The sequence below is a fragment of the Microtus ochrogaster genome, chromosome 4 (genome assembly GCF_000317375.1).
Source record: "Microtus ochrogaster isolate Prairie Vole_2 chromosome 4, MicOch1.0, whole genome shotgun sequence".
Lineage (NCBI taxonomy): Eukaryota > Metazoa > Chordata > Mammalia > Rodentia > Cricetidae > Microtus > Microtus ochrogaster.
Window position 1 is genome coordinate 17,425,523 of NC_022011.1, and position 13,553 is coordinate 17,439,075.

At 46.8% G+C, this 13,553-nt stretch overlaps 1 protein-coding gene across 1 annotated transcript in view; it reads right to left on the bottom strand.

Moving 5' to 3' along the window:
- Nucleotides 1-13,553, bottom strand: part of Hydin (HYDIN, axonemal central pair apparatus protein) — a 332,133-nt gene that overhangs the window by 104,765 nt on the left and 213,815 nt on the right. The window contains exons 29-35 of the mRNA XM_005345678.3: nucleotides 7,427-7,604; nucleotides 5,376-5,503; nucleotides 3,213-3,343; nucleotides 2,648-2,784; nucleotides 2,332-2,459; nucleotides 1,868-2,059; nucleotides 1,413-1,562 (exon numbers count right to left, since the gene is read on the bottom strand). Of these exons, the coding sequence (XP_005345735.1) occupies nucleotides 1,413-1,562; nucleotides 1,868-2,059; nucleotides 2,332-2,459; nucleotides 2,648-2,784; nucleotides 3,213-3,343; nucleotides 5,376-5,503; nucleotides 7,427-7,604 (1,044 nt within the window). The remainder of the gene's footprint in view (nucleotides 1-1,412; nucleotides 1,563-1,867; nucleotides 2,060-2,331; nucleotides 2,460-2,647; nucleotides 2,785-3,212; nucleotides 3,344-5,375; nucleotides 5,504-7,426; nucleotides 7,605-13,553) is intronic.

Here is a 13,553-nt window from a genome sequence, read left to right on the forward strand (position 1 = left end):
ATCAGGCAGGGAAGAAGGGGTGGAGGAGGGACAGGAGGATGGAGAGAGGATCAGGCAGGGAAGAAGGGGTGGAGGAGGGACAGGAGGATGGAGAGCAGATCAGGCAGGGAAGAAGGGGGCAGAAAGAAGCTTCAGCATCAGCAGCATTATGGGTAGACTCTGATAGGTAGGAACATAAGCTTCAGTTTAGAATGAAATATGAGGTTATTTACTTTTCTACTTTCCCATTGCAGATCCTGAAGCATTTCTTCAAAGCTATTACCAGGAATATGGGAGTTAGCCATATATTGTATAAAATTTACATAGATTTTTCTTATAAAAGAATAGAATATATAAGGCATGGTGGGGCATGCCTGCAACTCCAGTACTTGTGAGGCCAAGGATTGAGAGTTCAAGGCTATCTTAGTGCTACCTAGTAAGGTCCAGGCCATCCTGGGCTGCATAAAACCCTGTCTTTGAAACCAAAATCAAAAGGAAAACATCACTCAGATGTTTTTAGCTTTGAATAAAAATTGTCACGGTGAGACGTCTTGAGATCCTTTCCAGTTCTTGGGTTTTATTATTCTTGCCATGTGCTCCATTAGGAGCGACTTTGAACTCATGGCAATTACATAAGAGACATTTATCAGGCCGCGGGAGGCTTTCTGCCAGGAAGTACTGACTACCGTGGTGATGGCTGGTAGAAGTTAATAGTTCCTGCATCACTGATGATACACAGGGGAGCGTGCTGTGTGCTCCATTCAGTGTTGCTAATCTTTAGAATGACCCTAAGAGCCCTGGCTGCGACTCTATGCTAGCTTATCAGAAATCCCAGTGTCCAGATGCTTTCAAATTCTGATCAGTAAGAAGGTAAGCACAGTGCATCTGGGCTCTGCTACCCGGTGTCCTAAGTGGAGTCTCGGCAAGGACTCCTGTAATGAAACACATTAATATTTTGGCAGTCGCAATGTTTGAAAACTAAGAAGGATAAAGAAAGGCAAAAACAGTCATGTCAGATCAAATGAGGTTTTTCTATTGAGTAGGTTTTAATATGAAACTTATGAAATTGCAACCCCCACGTTTTGAGCTTATTGGATTTCTGAATTGCAATAAGGGAGGTTTGATATGGGAATATTATTGCTTTTTATGTTACCTATGAACAAGCCGAGACTTAGTCAGACAAGTGATTTGTTCCAAGATACACAGCCTGTAAAAACAGAGGCAGCATGCCACTGATACCGTGCCGCAGTGAAAGCTGGCATATCTCTCAGGGCTGCTGGGCCCAGCCCACCAGGCTGGCTACCCAGGAAGTAGGTGACCTTGAAGAGCATGCCATATGCAGAAAGGTATGAGTCTCAGACAACCCTGGGCTCTGACCTCAAAGCGACCCAGAAGGAAGATCTCTACAGAGGCTCATATGTTTTCAAGCTCACCTCTTCTTTGGGCATGAATTTCACTTGCACATTGGCCCTCTCGCCAGGGTCCAAGACTCCAGAAGTGGGTTGGATCTCAAAGATCCGAGTCTTTGGAATCATCTCCGCCTGTAGTTTCCGTCTCAAATACTTTGGCATGTGCTTATCCAGCTGGGTTATAAACGTTAGACAGTTAGATCATTCATGTAGCAAACAGTTCTAGCCTACTCAGCACTCACAGAAGCTACATTTCCTGAGCGCTTCCCAGGCACCAGGGGATGTGTGCCAGAGGCAGAAGGGTGGTATGACATTACACCCAACGGCAAGGCCTGGGGACATCTTCCAGTACCAGGTTTAGGGACTGGGCAATGGCTAACACCGAGAGGCTTCCACAGGAAGTTAAAATGATAGGAGGAAAGGCCCAGAACCCCAGCTCTGGATACAGCAGAGATGGAGAGAAGGGAAACCCAGTTTACCTTGTTAGTAGGCTGCGGGGTGTGGACAAACCATTTGCACGGAACTTGAAGAGTGTTGGAAAGCTGAATGGTTTCCACCATGCACTGTCCACACTGGATTGTAGAAAATTCTACTTTGTTGCAAGACAGGCTCATACTTGGAATGGTCACAGTGGCTTGGAGGCAGAGGTGAATGGTTGGCCCTCCAGACACCTGGAAAAGGGTCAGAAAATTGTGGTTACCATGTGGCTTGGAGTTAGGAACAGCAGCAGCAGCAGCAGCAGCAGCAGCAGCAGCAGCAGCAGCAGCAGCAGCAGCAGCAGCAGCGATACAATGTCTCAGGCTGGAGATATAGCTCAGCGGTAAATATCTTGCCTAGGATGCTCAGAACCCAACTTTTGATCCCCAGGACTGCATAATCTTGGGGTTCTCAACAGGCATGGCTGGGACCTGGAAGGTCATGTAGGCCCCGTGGCGCACCATACCTTGATGGGGAGAATGACTTCTTTGTTCCCCACAGGAATATTAGCCCCTTGTGGGTCGCATCTCACTTCAAATGTTTCTGTCTCGCAGTAGGGCAGATTCTTTACACGGTCTAGCTCAGTGCTGAAGCCTAGATGGTGATGGAGGAAATTATTTTTCATGAGCAAAGAAAGCAGCACAGAGAAGCTGCTCTCCGTAGCAGGCCCTCTGGGACAGGCTGTCCAAAGTATCATGGAATAGCCCAGAAACTCCTTCCGCTGAATGAACAGCAGGAACGCTGTTCTAGAAGGATGGGGCAAGTAGGCGGGCTCCTGGTACCTGTATTGTGAAGGACATGCTTTTCTGCATGGAAAGACACTGGAAAGTGACTGGTGTTGGTGATCTTGATGATGTGGGTTCGGACGTTACCAAGCACAATGTAGCCGAAGTCCAGGATGTACTCAGGTAGCTGGACTCTGAAACAGGTACGGGCTGTCCTTACTAGTCACTTTCAAGCCTGGGAGGCCACTTTTCCCAAAAGGAGAGAGTGAGTTCTCTCCTTGTGAAGCTTTGTTTTCCAGAGTGGAGAATAGCTAAGGGCCACTAGCAGAGAGACTAGAAACTCCATGCATCCTTCAGACGTCCACGCGTTTGCCTGGCCATTATCTGGCGACATGTTCAGTGTGGGTCCCCTGAGCCTGAAAAGGGGGCCTGTCTATTGGATTTGACATTCTGGCTTTAAGATCCAAAATTGCCTGGTTGGCTTGATGCTAGGGATGGCAGCTAACACACAGTGCATGGCTTTCAGTCCTAGGAGATCAATTAGCTTCTCAGGAGAAAAGAAACACAGTCTGCCTCACCACACTCGGAAACAAAGGTAACCCAAACACAAAAGGGCCCTCACCTGGCTATTTTGCGGCGACTCCGATTGCTGAGGTAGGTGTCTGTGGTACTGGAGGAGATTGCCTTTTGGTGTTCCAGGGCATAGTCTTGGACTATAAGTCGCTCTACTTCCATCTGGAGATGAGCACTTACCTGGGGCAAGAGCAAGAGCAATTCAGAAGGTCGCTCTAGAATACGTAGTCTCTTTATTCGTTGTAGGCAAGAATTTTTCCCACAAAGGGAAAACTACTGATTTTATCCCTCCCATGTTCCAAATGTGTAGTAAATAAAGATTAGCTTCACAATGAATAAATTCTCATGCACTCACCAACGAGGAAAGGACTTTAAAAAAACCGATTATTTTAAGATTTGTTTATTTTATGTATATGAGTGTTTTGCCTACATATATTCATGTGTACCAAATGTATGCCTGGTGTTCACGTAGTTCAGAAGAAAGCATCAGATCCCCTGGAACCGGAGACCGGGATGGGTGGGAGCTGAACTTGGATCCTCTGGAAGAGCAACAAGTGCACTTACCTGCTGAGCCATCTCTCTGCCCCCAAACAGTAGAGTTTAAAAAAATGGGCTGGCCAGGTGGCTCAGCAGGCACAGAGGCATTCGCTTGAGTATGACGACCTGAGGAGGAAGGAAGAACTAACTCCTAAAAGCTGTCCTCCGACTGTCTCACCTGTCTGTGGCACGCACCCAGTCCCCTGGCAAATAAATATATAATAAATATTTTTAAAAATAAAAATGTCTTGGCAAGTGCCACAGAACTACTGTGTGTTTTCTCTGTGTGGCTTCAGCTTCAATGGGCATTTTAATATTCCTATGCAAGGACGCTCTGCCCTCCGTTTCTTTTTAAAGTTTTACTTATACGAAGATATGTATCCGTGGTTGTGTGCTCATGAGCCCAGAGGTCCAGAGCGGCCAGAGGCCTTGGCTCCCCTGGAATTAGAGTTACAGGCAGAGGGCTTCACATGTGGAACCCAGCGTTTAATGCAAACTCACAAGAGTTCTAGATGCTGAGAATAACGATTGTGAGTGCTCCGCTGTGGGTGGGGCAGCAATGTCACATCCCCTCACAAAGGCCCAGGGGACATCCTGGAGGAGGGGGTTGAAAGAATGTAAGATCCAGAGATGGGGAGGAGAGCTGTTACACACATGAACTCACAAGTTCCGTGGTTGCCGCACGAGACCGAGTTCCGTGGTTGCCGCACAAGACCGCCATGAGACCAAGTCAGTTAAAAATTCCAGCATGGAGTGGGGAGGGGTTCCCAAAGCCCCACCCCTCGCCGAGCAGCTAGTGGTAATTGGTGGCTGCTATTGGAGGGAGACTTTGCTTGGGGAGGGGTAGACGTTAGTAGGATGCTCATACCCCAGTAGACGATCTCATACATATAAGCAGCTCTATTTGGACTTGGTTAAAAAAGGGGCAAGAAGTAGAGAGGGAGATGAGAGATCCATTGGGGTGTTTCGACAGATGGGAGACATATGGGGGGGCTGGAAGGAGGGAGTGGGGAGATGCATATGTGACTCAGATACAGGATAAATGTGTATGAAGTTTTCAAAAAATAAAAAGAAAGCAATTTTATGCTCAATAATGGACCATCTCAGCTCATTCCCCCCCTACTCTTCCTACCCAAACTTGTTTTTCCTTCTGAGTCCCCTCTCCTGACACTCCTTCTCTATGAAGCGTCCAAGAGAAGCATCACTTCAGTTCACACCCAATCGGTTCTGAGTGCTTGACCACTCTAGCTCTGAAACATTCCTCTCCCGACTCAATTCTCTCTTCCCTGACTGCCATCAGCACCGTCTGCACCCCTACCCCTTCTCACCTAGAAGCATCCCAACAGCTTTAAAAGCCCCTAGCCCCGCGTATCTGCTCTTACCCCATTAAGCCCTGTCCCCATAGCCCACGACACAGCTACAGGGATCTTTCAGAGATGCAAGCCCAATTAACCACAGCACTTCTGGTTAAAACATTTCAGCGGTTCCTTCTTACCCCCAGGGAAAGTCCAAAGCTCTTACCGGTTCTCCAGACAGCTGCTCACCTCGTTGGGCTCGCCTTGCCTTCTTCCCGTGCGCCGCATTGTGTCTGGGATGTCCCGCGTCATCGCCCCACCCCAATTTGCACGCGCTCTCGTCCTCACAGACATTCTGCGCAGGGCGGAGCTGCTCTCACCTCTGTGTTCTCCTCCTCAGTGTTGTCCTCAGAGATCATCTCATATTGATTGACAGACTCATATTTATTATACTCTTTCTCCATGTTCTTCTTCGCTTGTTCCAGGAAGCGTTCATACTTTTCATTACCTGTGGAGGGCGGAGGGGAGGGAATCAGCGTAGTCAGAGATGCGCTCAGCCTCAAGCCTAGCCTCACAGCTCAGGGGGAGCCGGGAAGGGAAGGGAACATTTTGACACTTCACTTGCCATATTTTCTCTACTTTGGAGGGACAGGTAATTTGTGAGTGAGCTGGATTTGTATCTGAGACCTCACTGAGTTTAATGACATGGCTCATAAAAACTACAAGCTGGCCCTCAAAACTGTGAGAGGCCAACAGGCTCACTTGGAACGTTGCTCAGTTCTCACACTAAACCCTCTAGCCCTGGAGTCCCTTCCAATGCTGGACAAGCTGAGACGACTGGTCACTCTTCCAGGGGCTTTTGACACCCTAAGTCCCTCCCAGTTAACACAAAGGATATGTTGGGGTCAAGTTTCTTTAAATCTAAGAGAGCCACAAGACCCTCACTAAGGAGGGAGACAATTAGCACAGGGATTGCAGACACCTGGATTCACTGAAAGTCACTGCAAACTCAAAACGCTGCACAGGTCAAAGTGGGTGAAGAAATGAAAAAGCCGACTGTGAAACTCTGGGGGACGATGAGACTGCAGTGGACACCGGGGCTTAATCCCAAACGATGGGTGTGCAGATCTGGGTAACTGAAAAACCTTCCTGATAACCGCACCCTCTGTGTTATGGCGCTAACGGGGAACCTGATTTTCAACTGTGAGGCAATGGTCTCCTGTGTCTATAGGGTCCGGATCTACACATTCTAATACTTATGGCCAACACTGTTTGGACAAACAGTGTATCTGTAGTGACGTTGGATAGGCTTTGTCTCATTATGATCTCCTGGCAATTGAGCAAGTCACCGTTAGACACTTCTACTGTATTAGGCCAGTGAGAGTCTACAGGTGGGTTGAAGTACATGGGCTGATGTGTGTAGGAGCCATGCAAATACCATACCATTTTATGTGTGTGACTTGTGCATGTGTAATTTTGCCCCTGAAGCTAGTTCTGGCTGGATCCTGAGGACTGAGGGTGTGTGTGGAGCTGGTTACCTCTCTCTGGTTGAAGCTATAATACTGGAGTGTAGTGTGGTCTTAGCTTTACTAACATTTATGCTATATGAAATATAATACAACATAATATGAAAACATGTTTTCGGGGAGCTGCTAAGTATAATTTATTAGATGATCTGGAGCCAGTGAGTTTGTGACTTTAGAGAAGGCAGAGGAAGGCTGGGAAATAGGCTTCAGTCTGAAGCACTGTAGAGAAAGTGGACCCAAGGGAGGCAAAGAAGGAAGCCATGAAGAACAAGCAGGTTCTCTTGACTTTTGGTCCTGTCTTGGGTCAGGAAGAGCAGACTAAAAGAGCATCTCAGTCAAGTATTAGGACCTACCAAGGCAGGAGTACCCGCCTGGCACAGGAAGCTGGCTCTGGGGACCACATGGGGCCAGAAAAAGCATGAAGGCAAATAGCAAATAGTATGTAACTTCAGTGTCTAAGTGAGGCCCCTGCGTGAAGGTCTACAGGGTGTGGCTGCTTCCTGTGATGGTTCTGTTCTGGGAGTTCTACTATACCTGACAGTACCCAGACTCCAGCTCTGTCACCAAGATACAAAGCATGCTACTGGGACAGGAGACTGGGAGAGAAGTTTTGGTTGGAAGGGACACACACTGGTCCAAACCTCTCCCTTTGATAGGGAGTTTAATGATGGCAAAACAGACCTGGAGTCTTAGTTTGCAATGGTCACAACTTGAGTCGAATTTACTTCTTGTCCTCAACCCCTGGCAACTGAGGCACAACACAGAAGAGTACTAGAGAAGGTTTTGCAAGCAAATAAAATGACCAAAGTGAGTAGCCGCGAGCCTTCAAAGATGCAGACAAAGGCAAAGAGAACACTGGTCGCTTTTGTCATCTGGGGGTATGCTACTGCAGTGGATGACAGTACCTCGGAGGTTCCTGTGCAGATCAAGGCTGATCCGGGGAAAGATGCCCTCTCCATACAGAGTGATATTTTCTGGGTCCAGGTGGGCGATCTGTATCTGGAAGCTTCTTTGGAAGACCTCAGGTATTCCAGGCAAGTAGTAAACTTTCAGCACCTGCTCCTTATTTGAGCGGATAAAACCCTACATGGCAGAGAGATCAGAGAGAGCTGGACATTGTGCAACGGACTTACGCTCCCTGTGGATGGCTAGAAACACTACCCTCAGATCAGTTCCCAAGAAGCTGTAGGAAAAATGACAAGAAAATACAGGGAAGGGGAGACCTGATCTCTTGGCGCCAGGAGAGCCAACATTGGGATGAGTTTCTGACCCTGCGGTACCAGCCCAGGACAGGGAACTCAGGGGTTCCTCAGCCCCCTATCCTTCTTGGGCTCTCTGCAGGGCCTCTACTCCCTGCATACTGCCTCTTTCTTCCTATCCCACCCAGCTTGCATCCAGAACCCTCCCCACTTCGGCCCCCCTTCCCTCTTTGGACACATAACATCACCCAGCCCAGCCTGTCTGGGCACTGGGTCCGAATCCTCAGGGCACCTAAGCGGGCGGGAGTTCCTTTGTTTCTATAGCCTGCCTGCACCAAGCAAGATAGGGGCTTTGTTTGCGAGCTACCCAACCAGCACGGAGACCTGATCTCTTGGCGCCAGGAGAGCCAACATTGGGGTGAGTTTCTGACCCCGCAGTGCGAGCCCGGGACAGGGAACTCAGGGGTTCCTCAGCCCCCTATCCTTCTTGGGCTCTCTGCAGGGCCTCTACTCCCTACATACTGCCTCTTTGTTCCTATCCCACCCAGCTTGCATCCAGAACCCTCCCCACTTTGGCCCCCCTGCCCTCTTTGGACACAACATCACCCAGCCCAGCCTGTCTGGGCACTGGGTCCGAATCCTTGGGGCACCCAAGGGGGCGGGAGTTCCTTTGTTTCTATGGCCTGCCTGCACCAAGCAGGGTAGGCGCTTTATTTGCGAGCTGCCCAACCAACACGGAGACCTGATCTGGGTGCCAGGAGAACCAGCATTGGGGAAAGCCATCATTGGGCACGGAGATCTGATCTCGGCACCAGGAGAGTCATCACTGGGGAGAGCTATCACTGGGAAGGTACATCAGTAGGCAAGGAGACCTGATCTGGTAAAGGAAGATCCATAAGGGAGCATTTGGAAGAAGAGATGGGCAGACACCAATGCAAGAATTCACCCAACAATCTGAAAAGCAACATGAAGCCACCAGAAACCAGCGACCTCACAACGGGAGGACATGAACACCTTAATCAAGAAGAAGTAGAAAAAATTGACTTCATGAAAGTGATAGAGGCCCTTAAACAGCATGTAAAAAACGCCCTTATAGAAATGGATGAGATATATAACAGAAAGTTTGAAGAATTGAATAAATCAGTGAATGATACCCTAGAAAACCAAGGAAAAACAAACAGATAATGGAGACAGTTCAAGACTTGAAAACTGAAATGGAGGCAAAGAAGAAAACACAAACAGAGGGCCGGCTGGACATGGAAAATTTAAGTAAACAAACAGAGTCTACAGAAACAAGCATAACCAGCAGAATATAAGAGTTAGAAGAAAGAATCTCAGATTCTGAAGATACCATAGAGAAAATAAACACACTGATCAAAGAAAACAGCAAGTCCAACAAACTCTCATCACAAAACATTCAGGAAATATGGGACACAATAAAAAGACCAAACCTAAGAATAATAGGAGTAAAAGAAGGAGAAGTGCAACTCAATGATCCAGAAAATATATTTAATAAAATTATAGAAGAAAACTTTCCCAACCTAAAGAAAGATATACCTATGAAGGTTCAAGAAGCATACAGAACACCGAATAGGCTGGATCAAAAAAAAAAAAACATCCCCTCGCCATATAATAATCAAAACACAAAGCATACAGAATAAGGAAAGAATTTTAAGAGCTGCAAAGGAAAAAGGCCAAATTACTTATAAAGGTAAACCTATCAGACTTACACCTGACTTCTCCATGGAAACCATGAAAGCCAGAAGGTCCTGGATAGATGTAGTGCAGAAATTGAGAGACCATGGATGCAAGCCCAGACTACTATACCCAGCCAAGCTTTCGTTCACTATAAATGGAGAAAATAAAAATTTCCAGGATAAAAACAAATTTAAACAATACGCAGCCACAAATCCAGCCTTACAGAAAGTAATAGAAGGAAAATCACTAACCAAGGAGTCCAACAATGACCACAATAACTCAGACATCTAGAGACCCTTCACCAACACAACTCAAAGAAGGGAAATACACAAACTCTACGACTAAAAAAGCGACCGGAGTTAACAACCACTGGTCATTAATATCACTTAATGTCAATGGACTCAACTCACCTATAAAAAGGCACAGGCTAAGAGATTGGATAAGAAAACAGGATCCAACATTCTGCTGTTTACAAGAAACACACCTCAACCACGAAGACAGGCACCTACTCAGAGTAAAGGGCTGGGAAAAGGCTTATCAAGCAAATGGACCTAAGAAACAAGCAGGTGTGGCCATACTAATCTCTAACAAAGTTGACTTCAAACTTAAATCAATCAGAAAATACAGGGAAGTAGGCAGCAGAGGAACAGGCACTGCCCAAAAGAGGAACACAGGGAACATTTTAACAGAGTGTTAAAACAGAATGGGTTGTTCCTTTCTTAATGTCTGGGTTTTGAGCTTTGTGTATTGTGTACACTGGTCCTCTGTGGGACGAGTCACTAGCAGCGATGTTTTCCCACTCTGTGGGCTGACTGTTCAATTACTTCACATTTTCTTTTTTGGTACAGAAGCTTCTAACTTCCATAAAACAACTTTGTCCATTGATGACCTTATTCCCTGTGCTTCTGGAGTCTTATTCAGAAAGCTCTCACCTGTGCTTACCTAGAGGTTGAAATATGCTTTTTCCCCCCTTTAGCAGTTTCGCTGTACCAGGCTGGTCTTGAACTCACAGAGCTCCACCTGCCTCTGCCTCCCAGTGCTGGGATTAAAAGTACGCAGCACTGCCACACCCTACCAGACTAGCAATTAGATCCTGAGGTCTTTGCTCCATTAGATGTTGAATTTGGGAAGGGAGAGAGATCGGGACCTAGTTTCACTTTCCACCCAGGGAAAGCCAGATTTCCCAGAACCAGCATCTGTCCTCTGATGTGTATTTTTGGCATTTCTAAAACAACAACAACAACAACAAAATCAGATAACTGGATGTGTGTGGTTTTATACTGTTTTATTTATTTATTTGGTGCCAGTGCCCGGTTGCTTATCCCTTTGATTCTGCGGTGTAACTGGAAAGCAAGTGTGGTGGTATATTACCTACAGGATTCTTTTCGTTCCAGATTCAGACAGTGGAAGCCCTCACCTTTGTCAGCCATGAGGGAAATGCAAAGGAAGGCCACACTAAATTTGTCTTTTTAAAACACAAAGCTGGTAGAATGTATCAAGTTGGGTGAGAACGCGCACCACAGGCGATGCTTATGTGCCTCTCGTGGGACTTTGAGAGCAGTAAGCACACAGGGAGGAAACCCTGTAGGCGTCAGCACAGCAGTGTACGAATGGAACCCCAGCACTCAGTGGACGCAGGAGGGTTTTGTTTGAGGCCAGCCTGGGCTGCCTAGAGAGACCTTGTCTGAAGACTAAACCCAACACAAAGAAACAGAACAAAACATTTCATGTCATCACGTAAAGAAGACCATACCCTGGCGCAGGCCATGGCACAAGGGACAGCTTGAGTTCTGAGGCGGAGGATGCTGCTTGAGAAAGTTTCAGAAAAACCTCATCAAGAGATTTGGCTACCAGCGTGTGGCTTCTGCTTCTGCTTTTAGGAGCAATTGTGCATAATGGGGAGTTTTCTGCTAATGTAGCCCCTGGAGAAATGGATTCACGTTCCTGGGATAAAACTCTGAAGACGGGGTCAAGGCCTGAAAGGTGAGTCACAGAAGGAAGGGTCTGCCTTTTGCCCCAAGGACTGTGGGATCAATAGGGTGGATTCTAAGAAATATCTTGCTCATTTCTGGACACCAGACGTCATAGGTATACCTACTGTCCAATACTGGAGCAAATAGAGGAAATAAGAACAATGTGGGCTGATGGAAAAAGAATGAGACACCAGAACCTTCCTTTCTGGGAGCCTATGCAAAGAACAGGCTCCTCCTATAAAACTGAGGAACGGAAAAATGCTATAATCAGCTAATAAAATGCTTATTATATTTAGTAAACCTTGCATTTTAGAAAACATCAAACGATGCTACACATAACACAGGTAAGGTAAAAACAATTTCGGACTGTCTAACATAATGTAACCGCATGAGCTGCCAGTCTGGACACAGGTTGGAAAAACAGAATTCAAAAACTATGAAGATACAAATCATACTCAATCATAGATACTTCCTTAACTAGAATTTGGCCAGTATTACTTTCCCAGTTGAGGTTCCAAAAGAACTTTGCTTTTTTCGCAAGCTTTATTTAAAACTGGCATAGTTGTGGCTAGGTAGATGGCACAGTGGTTAAGAGCATTGACTGCTCTTTCGGGGGATCTAGTTTCAAGGGCCAGCATCTACACCCCAGAAAGGCCTCTTGCAAGGCTGACCCTTGATTGGCATCTGGGAGCCAAAGTTCTGGAAGGTTCTTGCCATTCTTTACCTTGCCGCATTTGTGCAAATAGTACAGTTTATGTCACCTCCTTGCTTGATTCCTGAGGGAATTTTGCTATGTGATAGGCAGAAGCCCCCAGGTGACAAGCATCTCCAGTGAGTCCCTGGCAGCTCTCAAGCCGTCGCCACAGTTTATTACTGGGGGACTGTGATGATTAAGCTTTGTTGTCAATGTGACTGGCTTTAGGATCACCATGGAAACATCCATCTGTGCATCTGTGAAGGTGTTTTCAGAATGGCTTAATTGAGGTTAGACACACCCGGAATGTGGGTGGCACTGTCCCATGGGCTGGGGTCCGGGAGAGAATAAACATGAGGAAGCAAGCTTAACAAGTGGCATCCACCTCTCCTGATGCTTCCTGAGTGTGGACACTGTCGCCAGCACCTCAGGCTCCTGCTGCAATGCGGACAATCTGCGGGCCCCACATGGTGACTATATTCCTTCTCAAATAAGCCCTTCCTTCGTTCCTTCGTTCCTTCGTTCCTTCCTTCCTTCCTTCCTTCCTTCCTTCCTTCCTTCCTTCCTTCCTTCCTTCCTCTGCCCTTCCTTCCTCCCACTAGCCCTCCTTTTCTTCTCCCCTCCCAATTCATTGCTTTTTTTTTGGCCTGGTATTTTGTCACAGAAATGAAAAGAATAGCTAAGGCAGGGACTTAGTGTCCCGTGGGGCTCCCTGGCGGGCATCCTCTCAGGTGTGTCTCGCTTTTGACCTTTTGTCTTTGGGCTTCATTCCTTTGCTGATTTTGCTTTGTGCCCTTCTGCTATAATAAATCATAGTTGTGAGAATGACTTATTGCTGAGTCCAAGGAACCTTCCTGGAGAAGAAGGCACATGTGGCATTTGAACAAGTCTGGCCAGCCTCTCAGAAAGCAATCAGTTGGCAAATTATCCCAGAGGACAGAAAGGAAAGAAATGCTCACTTCTTACACCCAAGCTGGCCAGAGCACAAAGAAGGAGTTTATGGACCAATTGTCACTTGATAACAAAGGTGTGATGACAAGTGCTCTTAACCACTGAGCCATCTCTCCAGCCTGATTTCTTCCTGTTTCAAACTGTCATCTTCCAAAAACTTATGAGGTGAGGCTAATGGATATATATAAACAGCCTTGCCTTTTCCACTGTTCTTTAATAAACAACGGTCAGCCTTAGACTTATGAAGTTAGGAAAAGGAATCACAGATGCCAATTCAGAAGAGCAGTTAAGGCTTATCAGGAGAAGAATGAAGGGAGTTGATTTAGCAGCTCCTAACCGGGGTTTGAAAGCCACAGCCATGACAATAGCATGGAGTTAACATATGGGTACACAGGTCAAAGGCCACAGGGGCTGGCGATGGACATGGGTATGAACGACATGTCAGGGAGAACAGCATTCCTCGTCTCTGGATGATAAGATGGCACAGCGGCTAAGAGCACTTTGCTGTTGGAGGACC